Genomic DNA, 12992 nt, shown 5'->3' with positions numbered 1-12992 from the left:
TATGAATTATATATTTTAATTAAAATCCGTTTGGATCATGGATACATGTTTGTGCTTAGAACTGGGATACAAAAGAGGGAAAGATCAATCTTAATTCAGAGATCAGCAGCCCTATAAAACAACACTAATATTGTTTTATTCACCATTATAATGCTGATTCTAAGCAAGCATTAGGTTTATTCACGTATGTAGCTTTCACAAGATTTGTGAAAATAAGAATTCATATTTTTTAGACACACCAAATCATATAGAAATCTAGTATCTTCACTGAGGAATCTTTACAAAATGTTTACCCCAAAAATATTTGAATTCAACTTTTCATGCATCTGAAGAAAGTTAACAACTATCACATAAGTACTTTTAATTAGGCAATATAGTATTATAATAGGAACATGAGTTGGATCCAGAAGTGCGTGAATGAAAAGTCACATTGCTCATTAGGGACTGTCCTTCCCCCTGTTCTTTCCCCTCAAGCTACTCTCATGAATCTCATCCATTTTCTCCTCTTGCTGCAGATCTCAATGTTTTTTTTTCACAAAGTGGGTCTCCTGGATCTCAGAGGATGCAATGAGGATAAGGGGACAGAAAAGTTCAGCTGGATGAAGGGTTTTAGTCATGATCCAGACTAAGAATGCTCAGAAAAGAACATTCTCAGATAGGTATTATGATGCCATACTAAAACATTTAGCTGTTTCTATAGAATTATTCCTTAAGTGTGCTTTCCATGTGACATTTGAAGACCTATATTTTGCTTTTTTAAACTTAAAATATAATCTTAAATTATAGAATTGGATGTTGTTGCATACAGTAATATTATTAGCAGATAACATAAATATTCTTAGTTCTCTTAAGCCTCTCATACATACGAAATGAAGCAGCAAAATATGAGAAGACCTATCTAGATTCTAATGAGAAAATCTACCTCCCCCCCCCAACTTTACCCCAAAGAAACATGCACTTCAAGCTGAGAGCTAGGCGAGGCCATCATATTTGAGGTTCTGCTACAGAATAAAATAGTTTTCTATAAAAAAGCAAGAGAACTATTAAGATGTTTACACTGCATGACTATCCATACAGAGATATCAATTCAGAATATTTCATATAATGTATATGTAAATGTCACAAAAGATGCAAAGTTCTATTTGAGTGGAGTTCTTTGAATGTAAGATATGGTCACATATAAAGATCTGGAGGAAGAGGCATTTTTCTTAGACATTAAACTATTTTTTTTCTTGAGCCCTTCCCCTCCTCTTCCCCATCAGATGCTTCATTTTGTAAAAAAAAAAAAATTGCTCCTAAAATTTGTCAAATGTCTTACTGAATTTTGGTGACATAATCTTGAGATCATAAAAGACAATATCCTTTGTTTATAACTGAGGACATTGCATGAATTCAGCCAATTCAGGTTATTCAAGAAACTATGGATTAAACAAGTGTGTGAATCAAATCAATAACTACAACTTCTAGTAATTCCAATCAGTGTGGCGAGTAGTGAAGAATATTGAGAACTTTAGCTCAAGAACATTTGAAAGATCGGTTTCCCATCTCTGCCTAGAATAGAGTTTTATTTTCATTAGTTTGTATCATTGAATGATATGAGTACTACTCATTACAGTAGGAATTTCCATACTTGATATTACAGTTTTAATAATTAGTGGTTACTGTATTGATTTTGGTTAACGATAATTTCTGGTGCATGACTTATAAAGGAAATTGATTACACTATGCTTGTGCTACAGACCTAATAACAACCCTCTAGCTACAAACATTTGCTTTTTATGTGTGGAGGTTAATGTGAAGTGGACTAATGTCCTTACATCAATTCCCTCTGAAAGGCAGTAGAATCTTTTCATGACATTAAGAAGTAAATTGTTATCTCAATGATCTGAACAGAATTAAAAGCAGGACATGTTATTAGTAAGCATATTTCATGTCCAAATAATATATAAACTACACTAATTGCAAAATTAGTAAGATTTGTGTTTATTTAGTTTTATATAAAATACACCTTATTTTTGTTTTATAATTTATATCACATGATATAAGAGAAATACTTCCTTTTAACTTCCCCATGATATATTCATTCAGCACCTAATAACAAATAAAGAAAAAAAACTGTCATAAGGAACTGGGTTCAGTGTGTCCATGGGGTGGGGTGGGGAGATTTAAAACAACCAAGATAACAGCTACAACTAAATAATAAAATTTTTGAGGTGTGTTGCCATCTTGAGTTTTTCTATCTCATCCCCTCCCCCTCCCCCATGCCCTAATGATGCAGATAAATTATAAAAGCTGGGCCCATTTACTAATTCATACATAGGGCAATTGCATTAAAGCAACTGTTTACTGTTAAGATTTTGCCGAACCATCCTCATTAAGCATTCTACCCAAGAAAGAAATCTTAAACTTCACCCTATCAACAGAAAAAATGTATGTCCTCTCTCAGTATCTATGTGTGTAGTATTTTATATGGAGATAGAAAAGTCCTACCTTCTTTATTTAGCTTAAGGAGAAAAAATGAGACAGTCATGAACCTGCAAACATTTCCTTCTTAGTTTCAAATTCAGATTCTTGGAAAAGTCACTTGGACTTGTACGGATCAGGTTGTTTTTTTTTAAATTGCATTTTATGTTGGGCCATATCTACCATGCTGTTATTTTGTTAGATATTTTTCAAAATTCTATTTTTTCCCACTGCCAATTCAATGAGTCAAAATCATTATATGTTTACTTTTAGGAATACATAAAGCTACTAAAGTGTGGTATAGAGGCATCAGATGTATAAATCAACTTATTCTTAAAATATGTATGTAAATGCTGAAATAACTCATTGCAAAATAGTTCCAGTCAAGGTACAGAGGGATAGATGAGGTTATGAAATGAGTATGAGTCTTTCTGTATATGCAAAAGATTTCACACATTTTACAGATTGGGGTTTCTGCCAAGTGGAGGGCTGTCTATCAATAATACTGCTTGATTTAAACTATGCTCTCCCAAGATGAAAATATTAGTTTTGCGATTTGGTTCAAATTTCAGTTTCATACTACTTGGGTGAATTACATATTTTCACTGACCTTATCAGTTTTTCTTCTGCAAAATGAATTATTTATTGTGTACTTGGAATGTAATACAGTATTAATTTTGACATTTGGGAATTGAACTGTTTTGCATTCAGGCTTTCCGGGCCCTACTGAAGCCCTCAAAGTAGCATTTTGTAACTAACTACTCTTTTTAGAGCAACATTTTTGCACTGGTCGTGTCCACAGCAATTTCACAAGCTTCTTAGGTTGAAGATCTCCAATACTATCCAAGGAGTCAGATGCCGTAATTTGCTGCATTACAAAGATGCCTTTCAAACTATGTTGGGTGACTCTATTAGATGCTCTATATTACAACTTTACATCCAGGTGACATTTCTGAGATTTCTTAAAAAGATACTTGGTCTTTTACAAAGTATGATTTTTTTTTAAAGTAAACCACTACTGGAGATCTTGTAGCAGGAACTCAAAATCTAGTGATGTAAGCAGGAAGAAGTGCTATAGCCACTGAAAAAAAGACATGCGGCATTGCTTACTTAAAGCCCCATCCTGTCCCCCCAAGGACAATAGCTGCTACCAGGATGGCACCAGCGATGGAACCTATTATAAGATTGGTGGCACTAGGACCTGTGACAAAGGATGATGGGAAGAAAGAGATCAGAACCAACCACTTAATTCATTCACATCCAGGGAAATGTAATAAAACAATTTAAAATAAATGAGCTATTAAATTATATGAAAGAAACATTTTCAAATGGGCCAAAGTTATTTAAAAACTACATGAAGGTTTTTTTAAAGATAGATGAATTATCTCTCATGCTTCCATATACAAACTAACACTTTCCTAGAATACTTCTTACTAATGAAACTTTGGACTTCAGTTTAAACTTATCTAAACATTTATAAAGCCACAAATATCTTACAATTTTGCAGTATTCAAACATTTTTAAGTAAAAAATTCAGATAGTATGTTTCTTTAATTGATAGACAACTAACTTTTTGAATTATTGGATGAAATTTGGAAGAATTTTGAAGAGCAAAAAAGAAAAAAACCAGCATCAGGAGAAACAGGGAAAAATTACAAAGAAAACTAAAAAAAAAAAACCAATAATAGCTAAATTGGCCCATGAAAGTGCAAAACCTGGAAATTCAATCACCTGTGGGTGATAGAAGTCAATTGACAAGTCCTGGATCTATTCTTTCACATTTTATTTACATTTCATGTACACTGAAAAATACTTTTGTTTAGTGACTTAAGTAAATGTCTCCTGTGGCATTGTAAATTATTGTGTACTTGAGTATTTCCATAAAAGCTGACCCTTAAAACAATGGACACCATCACTATTTTACTTCTCAAATACAATCACAACAAAATGATACATATCTGATTTAATATTTTGTCTTAGATTCACAGTATAATTTTTTAAAAAGCAAGACAACAATTAGAGATGATTTTGAACATGTGCTACTGCTGTTTAAAAAAAACCATAGTTAAAACTAATATGGACATTTAAAAACAGTTTGTTTTTAAACTTTAAAAAGCAGGATTTTGTGCAAGTGCTATTGGAAATTGTGATTATTTATACAGGAAGCAATTATTTATTTTATCCCAGTCTTAATGCCTACAAGCATGTCTGTCTTTTTTTATTCGCTCCCCTGCTCCCCTGCCAGATAGCTAGTTTTGTTATGTGTATATAACAGAAAGGATGGAGTGCCTGAAAATAGTGTCTCCTGCTATTAAAACGAAGAGCACTTTGTATTTACAATATGGGAAATTCTCCATGTTCCTTCCTGGCAAGGAATTTCTTATGCCTGGTGTGCTTCTTGGCTTGAAGGTCATCTTTAAACCATCTACCCATAGAAGAGCTTCACCTGAGTCAACCTTGTAGCACTAGGATGAATATCTAATAACGAATTCAAGATATACATTTGCAAACATCTTTTCTTATGAAAATGGTAGCATGCAAATATAGAAGATTGCTTTTGGCAATTTAGAGAATAACAAATTTGATAATCCAAACTGGATTCCCATTGTGCAGCAAGTTAATTCCCGTTGACAACCAGGGACTTAATCTGCTGGGTGACTGCTGGGTTAAAACATTCTCTTCTATTAGATTCTGACTAATGCAATATAGAAAGTCAATTCCTCTAATGAGGGACATCATACTTTTATTTCCTTTATAATAAAGGATCTCCACAAGCAACTTAATATCCAGCCTGATATTAAGAATTATAGTTTCCTCATTTAATGATGTTTCAGCTGCTGCTAGATAGAAATTCAATGCTACTGTTATTAAATAAAATTTTACTGAAAAATTGTAATAGTTTGGATTAATAATGAATTTTCTGTAACATGCATATATTTATCATTTCTTAAAACAAAGCAGTAGGCAGATCACACACTGATGAAAAAAAAGTAAACAGTCATTACTTATGATAGTATTACTACTACTAATAACAAATTAATTTTGATTTTAAGAAAATCTAATTTTAGATGAATCTTCATAAGAAAATTAGAATCCTCTCCTTTTCTCTACAGCCACCAGTGACCACTAAAGCTGTCTCTGCTTTCTTTGGTAGCTCGATTTTCCTAACATCAGATATGTCACCATCAGGTTGAAGAACAAGATGGACGGACGGATGCAGTGTTATTGAAAATGTGCAGTTATCTGAAAAATCTGCTATTCTAGCCGCCCCGAGTCCTTCGGGAGAGGGTTGCGGCTAATCAAATTATTATTATTATTATTATTATTATTATTATTATTATTATTATTATTATTATTATTATTATTATTATTATTATTAAATAACAGCAGAATAATTTCTTGATTTCATAAATATAGTTCAGTAGGCAGAATATATAGGAGCATGCATTATTTAAAAGGAAATCAAATAAAAAGGGCAACTAATTCTAATGATATTGCTAGAAAGAATCTCTAATGATGTTCCCATAAAGTTCCTAAATGGTTGTACTTATTTTTGACCAAATAAATGCTTGACACATCAATATGTATGTCAATAATACCCATGTTAACTATTTCAAAATGATTCATCTAATTTAATATAAATGTTCATAATAGCCGTGATCCAACACACACAACAGATAAGCTCAGATGTGGAGACCTATGATCATCAAACTAGCCTCTTGCTAGGCCAAGAAAACGTACATGCATTGGTGAGAATGCACATCCAGTGCATCTTTGGATGCTCACTGGCTCTGCATGAAGAAAACTGTTTCCATGTACAGAGCTCCCTTACTCTGCTAAGGTGCAAAAGTGCCAAACATTATTGATCCAGGTCAGAGTTTCTTAACCGTAATCACTTCAAGGTGTCTAGACTTCAGACATGCTGGCTGAGGTATTCTGGGAGCTGAAGTCCAGGAATTTTAAAGTGGCTAAGATTGAAAAACAGTGATTTGGACAATTCTGCTTTTTAATTATTTAAATCATATACTTTTACTTACTATTCCTCTGAATGCTTCTGGCAATAAACCAAATTATATCAAGTGCACTGATCGATTACACAATTTTTTTAAAAAGTATAATTTTTTGAAATGTTATTTATAATTTGGAGCATTAAAAACATATAAACATTGAATTGTATTAATTATGGTGCTACACAATTGACAAACTATTGTTTTATGCCCCACATTATCCCAGACAGGAGAGAGTTAAACATTGCATGAGCATATCACACGACACAAATATTCAAATCACATGACAAATACAGTCACCACAGAACACAAAGCTAGTTGGAGTACACAGAGGGATCAGATGCGTACAGTTACCTCACACAGTAGGCACCAAACATAAAACTCTGAAACTAATAAATATGCTTACTCTATTCCCCACCCTGTGCCTCCAAATATCACCCCCAGTGCCAGAATGGTCCCTGCCACTGCACCTATAAGCCTGTTAGTGGCCATGCTCACTGTATAGAGGGAAGAGGGAAGATCTTTTAAAAAGACAGTCATCACATACATAAAGATCTGAAAAGAAAAATCACATGGCACCTCAAAGTGATATACCATTTTCTTGTCATTCGCTTTGTAGAAAATTCATTTTAGCAGGTCTAGAAATAATTCAGCATATTTAAGTGCAATTTATTTTAAAAATTGATCAATATTCTGTAATGCAATCATGGGTGGAGCTGTAACAAGGAAGATGATAGGCCTGGATTGGCTACAGTTTTGTAGCTCATTTGCAGTTTGCACGCACTGCAGAAGATGTACATTGAAATGGTGCTTCTCTTCTGTTTATGCAATCAACTAGAATTCTCCTTTTTCAGGGCCTTACCAAATGGCTAGCTTTAAATAGAAAATATGCATCAGCTGTCTGCTGAAAATAATGCGTGATGCCCACAGTCTAAGAACCATCCAAGGAGACAGAGGAAAGAGAGGGCATTCTGTTCAACTCTCAACTAACACTAGCCCATAAACATGTCAGTACGCACAGAAGGATACATTGGTTTGATCGGCCTTCATGATAAATGCTAGAGCTGTGTCTCTCAACCTTGGCAGCCTTCAGATGGTGGAGAAACACTGCTCCAGAGAATACAGTACTGATGACTGTTTAAAAGCACATATTCTATGACCAAATAACAACACACTACTGTACTATTGGGAATATGTTGCATTATGATCAATGAGCCAAACAGCCAAGAAAACTTTGATTATGGTCTTTACAATTTTTAAAAAAGCATTCCCTAAATATGGCAAATATTTAAGATTTTTTAAAATATGAAAAAAATGTTACTCAAATCATTCCAGGATTTTTTAGGAATGTAGAAAGTATAAAAAATTAGAGGGGGGGAAACATGGATATGGATCTGTGCAAAGTCTGAGCTATCGGCCACTATTACAAATGGTTCTCTAGCAGGATTCCTTTAGCTTTCTATCGGCAGATGAAGTAGTTCCTGATCAAGCTGATTCAAACTGCTCATCTATAGTTTGGCTGGGCAAGCAGAGGGTCCCGCATGACTGCCTATCCACCAAACCTAACATTTCATGCATAACCCACTAATGGTTATGTACCAATACACTTATTAATGATGAGGCACAAATCATAGCATGTTCAACATAAAATCATTTATGCTGGTGTAACGTGAATCTGTCCTGATTCTTCAAAACTACGTGTTGCAGCTTCCATAACACTGGATTTTCCTTCCCAATTAGAAACACATAAATGCAAAAGACTTTAACTGTTTCTAGTGTCTAAAATTTTAACTCCACATAAAAATGGATTTCCTTTCCAATCTAGCCTTACATTCTGCACTATTTCTAATAAACAACTGGTATATTCCAACTAGCACTATTTGGGATTAACAAAAGGGAAGGGAAATATTCTAATCTATTAACCAGAATAAAAAAGATGGTTGTGCATGTTGGGATTATTTTTCTTTATGTTATGGCAACATTTTATAAACTTTATAAAAATTAATTTGGAAGATAGATTACATTGAGTATGAATCAAAAGCAATTTGAATTCAGGAGGAAAAATGGGATGTAATGTAAGACATATAAATATTCAACTGAGGTTCATCCTAACTTTTTACGGGATTAGAATTTCCTTTAGAAATTAGGTTCAAAAATATCCTTCTGAAAGCTCTGGGTTTTTGATGTGTGGAATATCCTTATTTGAGAAAATAAAAGTAATGTGAGAAATGTGCTTCTGTCTCTGTGGGATAAATAGCAATATAGGGTGTCTTGCCCAAATGTCAGATGATGTCTTCCTCCAGATCTCACAGAATCTCACCAATGCTAAAACACCCTCCACCGAAGCCTTTCTGGGGCAGTTATGTTATTTTACTAAATAAATACCAAACTGTGTTTTAAATTCCCAATGACTCTCTAGTTTCAAGCTCACGATGAGATTTATTATCCTATCCACCTGGAAATTATTTTATTGGGAAATGTTGTTTAAATATTTATTGTATGAACATCTCTTGCAGTTCTAACTCTTAATCTCACATTTCAAAGTTTTTCTCTGACTTTAGAACCTGAAATATGTAAAAGGACTGAAAGAAATGAAGTACACAAATGCAGTGAAAACAACAAGATGGTTTGTATATTTTTTGTTAGAATATGTACTTTTGCAAAGTATGACAATTATTTTCAACTTTCAAGTTTTATAAAAATCTCAGAGCTACAGGTATCCTCAACTTATGACCACAATTGAGCCCAAAATTACTGTTGCTAAGCAAGAAAGTTAAGTGAGTTTGCCCCATGTTATGACCTTTCTTGCCACAGTTGTTAAGTGAATCACTGTACTTGTTAAGTTAGTAACACAATTGTTAAGTGAATTTGGCTTCCCCATTGACTTTGCTTGTCAGAAGGTTGCAAAACACATGACCCTGGGACGCTGCAACCGTCATAAATATAAGTCAGTTGCTAAGTGTCCAAACTTTGATCATGTGACTGTGGGGATGCTGAAACAGTTGTAAGTGTGAAAAAGAGACATAAGTCACTTTTTCAGTGCTTTGTAACTTTGAACAGTTACTAAATGAAGGGTTGTAAATTGAGGACTTACCTGTACTAGTTTACCTAAACAACCTATTGAAGCCAACTGAAATAGTTTTACACTTTAAGAATGTTAAAATTTACAGAGCATAGGAAAAACCTTTTTTTAGGTAATAGTGTAACACTGAAAATATTTTTAGTTGTGGAGGTTTTTATTTCCAAATTGAAATTATAATCTGCATTATATAAATGAAATGCAAAATTAGAAAATTTTAAAACTAGGAACTGGAAAAATTGGGAGGCAAAGACATGTCTTCTGTTTCTATTACACAAATCTTTTCTTTGTATACTGGCTTTAATGTTCTTTCAATGCCAGTTTGTTCCCATTTGCTCTTCATGTCTCCTATTCTAGAAATTCCTTATTTTTATCAAGTCTGAGCTTATCCAAAGGAGTTTCAAAAGATTTTCCAAATCAAATTTTCCTTCAAACCCATTAGAATTCTATTTTCCACAAAGAGGTTTTATTACTTTAGAAGTAAGAAAGGATCGTCAAAATATTGTCACAGGAGAACAACCTTAGTAATCCTTATTTTCAGTGGATTTTATATCTTGAAGAATGAAATCCTTCTCTTCCTAGAAACGGGATCTCTGAGATCATCAGGTCTTATATTGCATAATATGGGAGAATGAATCATTTATTACTGAAGCTTTCATTTAGGAAAAGGATAATGCTGGAGTCCAAGAGAAGAGAAAAGCTACATCTAAGTCTTGCTTTTTGATATAAAATAACACAATATAGGACTGAAAAAGCTTAATAATAGGTACCCTTGTACCTATTTCTAGAGCTAGTCCCAGGGGTCCTCTAGTTCTGTCCTGTTACCATTTATGAATCTCTAATCAGTTTTACATAATTTCATGAATTTCTAGCATTTATATTAGCTTTGCTCCTCTTGAAATTTTCATATATTTACAATCTACCAGTAACATTCCATTCTTTTATTAGGGTAGTCTTAAATTTACATACATCAAATGCACTAAAACCCCATATAAGTAGTATATCTATCAGAATTAATTTCTGTATAATGATGAATACAGAGTAAAATACCATTCAGAAACTCTGGCCCCCCACTTTAAGTGTTCTTATAGTTAGTATTCCTTCCCGCCTGCTAATTTATGGATTTATGGTGGAATTAAATGGTTTCTAAAATTTTAGATAGTAAGAATGGGCATGAAAATACAGTAATAAAATTCAAAATCATTCAAGTATTCAAATGATGCCCATTTAAAAATGAAAACTGCTACTCAATCATATTTGAGTGTTTTTTCTCAATGTATTAAATTACATTTTTAAAAATTATGTATTTGGGATCCTATAATGGATTTAAAGAGGCTTTTTTGTATTCGGAATATTTAAATCAATAGTCATGCTGCAGTTAAAAAAATCTATTAAGTTGCAAAAAAAAAATAAGTAACTTTGATTTTACAAATATATATTAATATCCTGTAACTTTTTATTAGGTTCATGTTAAACAATCCAAGGCTTTATTTCCTATATAGACTTCCAATCCAGCTAAATTCAACGGGAGTTCTATATGCAGAGAACTGTGCTACAAATGAAAATATCCAAGAATATTAGATTACTTCTATATATACATTATTTTAATAAAGGTTTTTTTATATTTAAAATGTAAAAATGTAATCTTTATTATTATATAAACATACTCATACATTTAAAGTGTTAGACATTTTGTCAGACCGATAGTTAGGATTATTATTAGAATTAATTATGATAATATAAATTTCCTATATTTTAGAAAAAGAACAAAATTCAAAATATTTTCATATCATTGCTTTTTGTGAAATACCTCCTGAAACATGGATTTAAAACTTGTATACAAAGAAATAAAGTATACATAATAGTTCAATAGTTTCCAAATGCTTTGTGACAAATGTTCCCGTTAATAATATAATTATATGGTGGTAAAAGGGACTGAAATCACACAAACCCTTTGGTCCACTTGGTTTCTCTGACTCATCTTTCCTTCTAGGATCAAACATGCTACAATCTGTACCTGCCCAAGTAGTGTTACAAATGCAGGTGGCTTCGTTACTGCAGACCTAAAAAAAAAAGTTGGCATACATTAGTGTATCATTAAAAAGGCGTCTTGGAGGAGACGGGGTAGAATAAGGGCTTCTGTTTGGAGAATGCTGCACTGATGTCTTTGGCTAGCCACGTGCTACCAGAGAAACAAAGTCCTCTTATCATCACAGGAGAATCTGGCTTGTCTCAGTGTTCCTTCAGAAAGAAACGTTGCCCAGTTAGCATAGAAATGCCCAGCAATGAGCAATTAGTAGCTTATAAGTTAGAATGCTTTCATTCTAGAATAAAACAGAATCTCCGTGTTTTTCTGAAATCACAGCTGAAACTAGGTAAACCAAACTGTTCCACAGCTTTATGTACTTTTGACTGTCTGTAGGTAGCCTGAAGAACCACTGTACATTTTCACAAGCAAAAAGACAAATTATTTTAGGAAAAACATTCTGTCATATCAGAAAATGTAACGTTTCAATATGGTTTTAAATGAAATGATAACCCATTAACTATTCAGATAATCACATAAGAATAAATATTTTCTTGTAATAAGAATAACAAAAAATGAAATGTATATGCTTGCCCGAGTCGCAAAGGCTCACAGTAATATCTCACAAATACTGATAGATGTTTATAGCTCAGAGGGGTCTGTGAGTTTGGTTGTTTTCTTGCAGATCTTTCATTACTCAAACCAGGTAATATCATCAATGCTCAATGAAGAGAATTAATGTTACCTACTCCAAACAATGAAACATTTGCAAGAAAACAACCAAGCTGAGAGAGCATCATGGACATCTCATTTCACAAGTACTTGGACCCAGGCTGAAGAAATAGGATGGATACTGATGCACTTCCCACTAGCTCAATATTTTTAGATACTCCAGTGTAGGTATCAAAAAGTGACCAGAATGGCTGCCGATCTGCAGCTGGGAATATTCTAGCTAGGAAAGTAAGAGGAGATGGAACTTCAACAAGATCTTCAACAAAAAAGCACCACTGACATGCTACTAAGGGAACATCAAGAGCCAGTTTGGGATGATAGTAAAGCATCAGACCAGAAACTAAAAGACCATGAGTTGTAGTCCTGTCTTGGGCATAAAGTAAGCTAGGTGACCTAGGGCCAGCCATTTTCTCTCAGCCCGAGGAAGAAGGAAATGGCAAACTACTTCTGAAAAACTTTGTCAAGAAAAATATAGGGACATGTTTCAGGCAGTCTCAAGAAACAGATATGGTTGAATGGAAGGGAGGGGAAGGAAACATTGTTATTCTTTAGGTTATCAGTTTCACCCAAAGGGTACAATATTTGCTCCACAGAGGGGAAGGGGATGAATGATAGCTACCAGATAAAAACCTGTATCTCAACTGAGGACAATCCTTTGTATAAATGTGTGAAACTGAGTTCTGCA

At 33.5% G+C, this 12992-nt stretch overlaps 1 protein-coding gene across 4 annotated transcripts in view; it reads right to left on the bottom strand.

Annotated features, from left to right (window-relative positions):
- Positions 1 to 12992, bottom strand: part of ADAM23 (ADAM metallopeptidase domain 23) — a 93587-nt gene that overhangs the window by 7016 nt on the left and 73579 nt on the right. For 2 of the 4 annotated variants that reach the window (XM_081939880.1, XM_081939883.1), the window contains exon 24: positions 11501 to 11612. In XM_081939880.1, the coding sequence (XP_081796006.1) occupies positions 11501 to 11612 (112 nt within the window). Of the gene's footprint in view, positions 1 to 3573; positions 3665 to 9559; positions 10226 to 11500; positions 11613 to 12992 lie in introns of those variants that run through there. The other 2 variants (XM_081939881.1, XM_081939882.1) reach the window with 2 other exon arrangements.

Source organism: Natrix helvetica (genome assembly GCF_964273705.1).
Source record: "Natrix helvetica genome assembly, chromosome: 1".
NCBI classification, from domain to species: Eukaryota; Metazoa; Chordata; class Lepidosauria; order Squamata; family Natricidae; genus Natrix; species Natrix helvetica.
The sequence above is the reverse complement of the archived record's forward strand: the minus strand, read 5'-3'. Positions and strand labels throughout refer to the sequence as shown.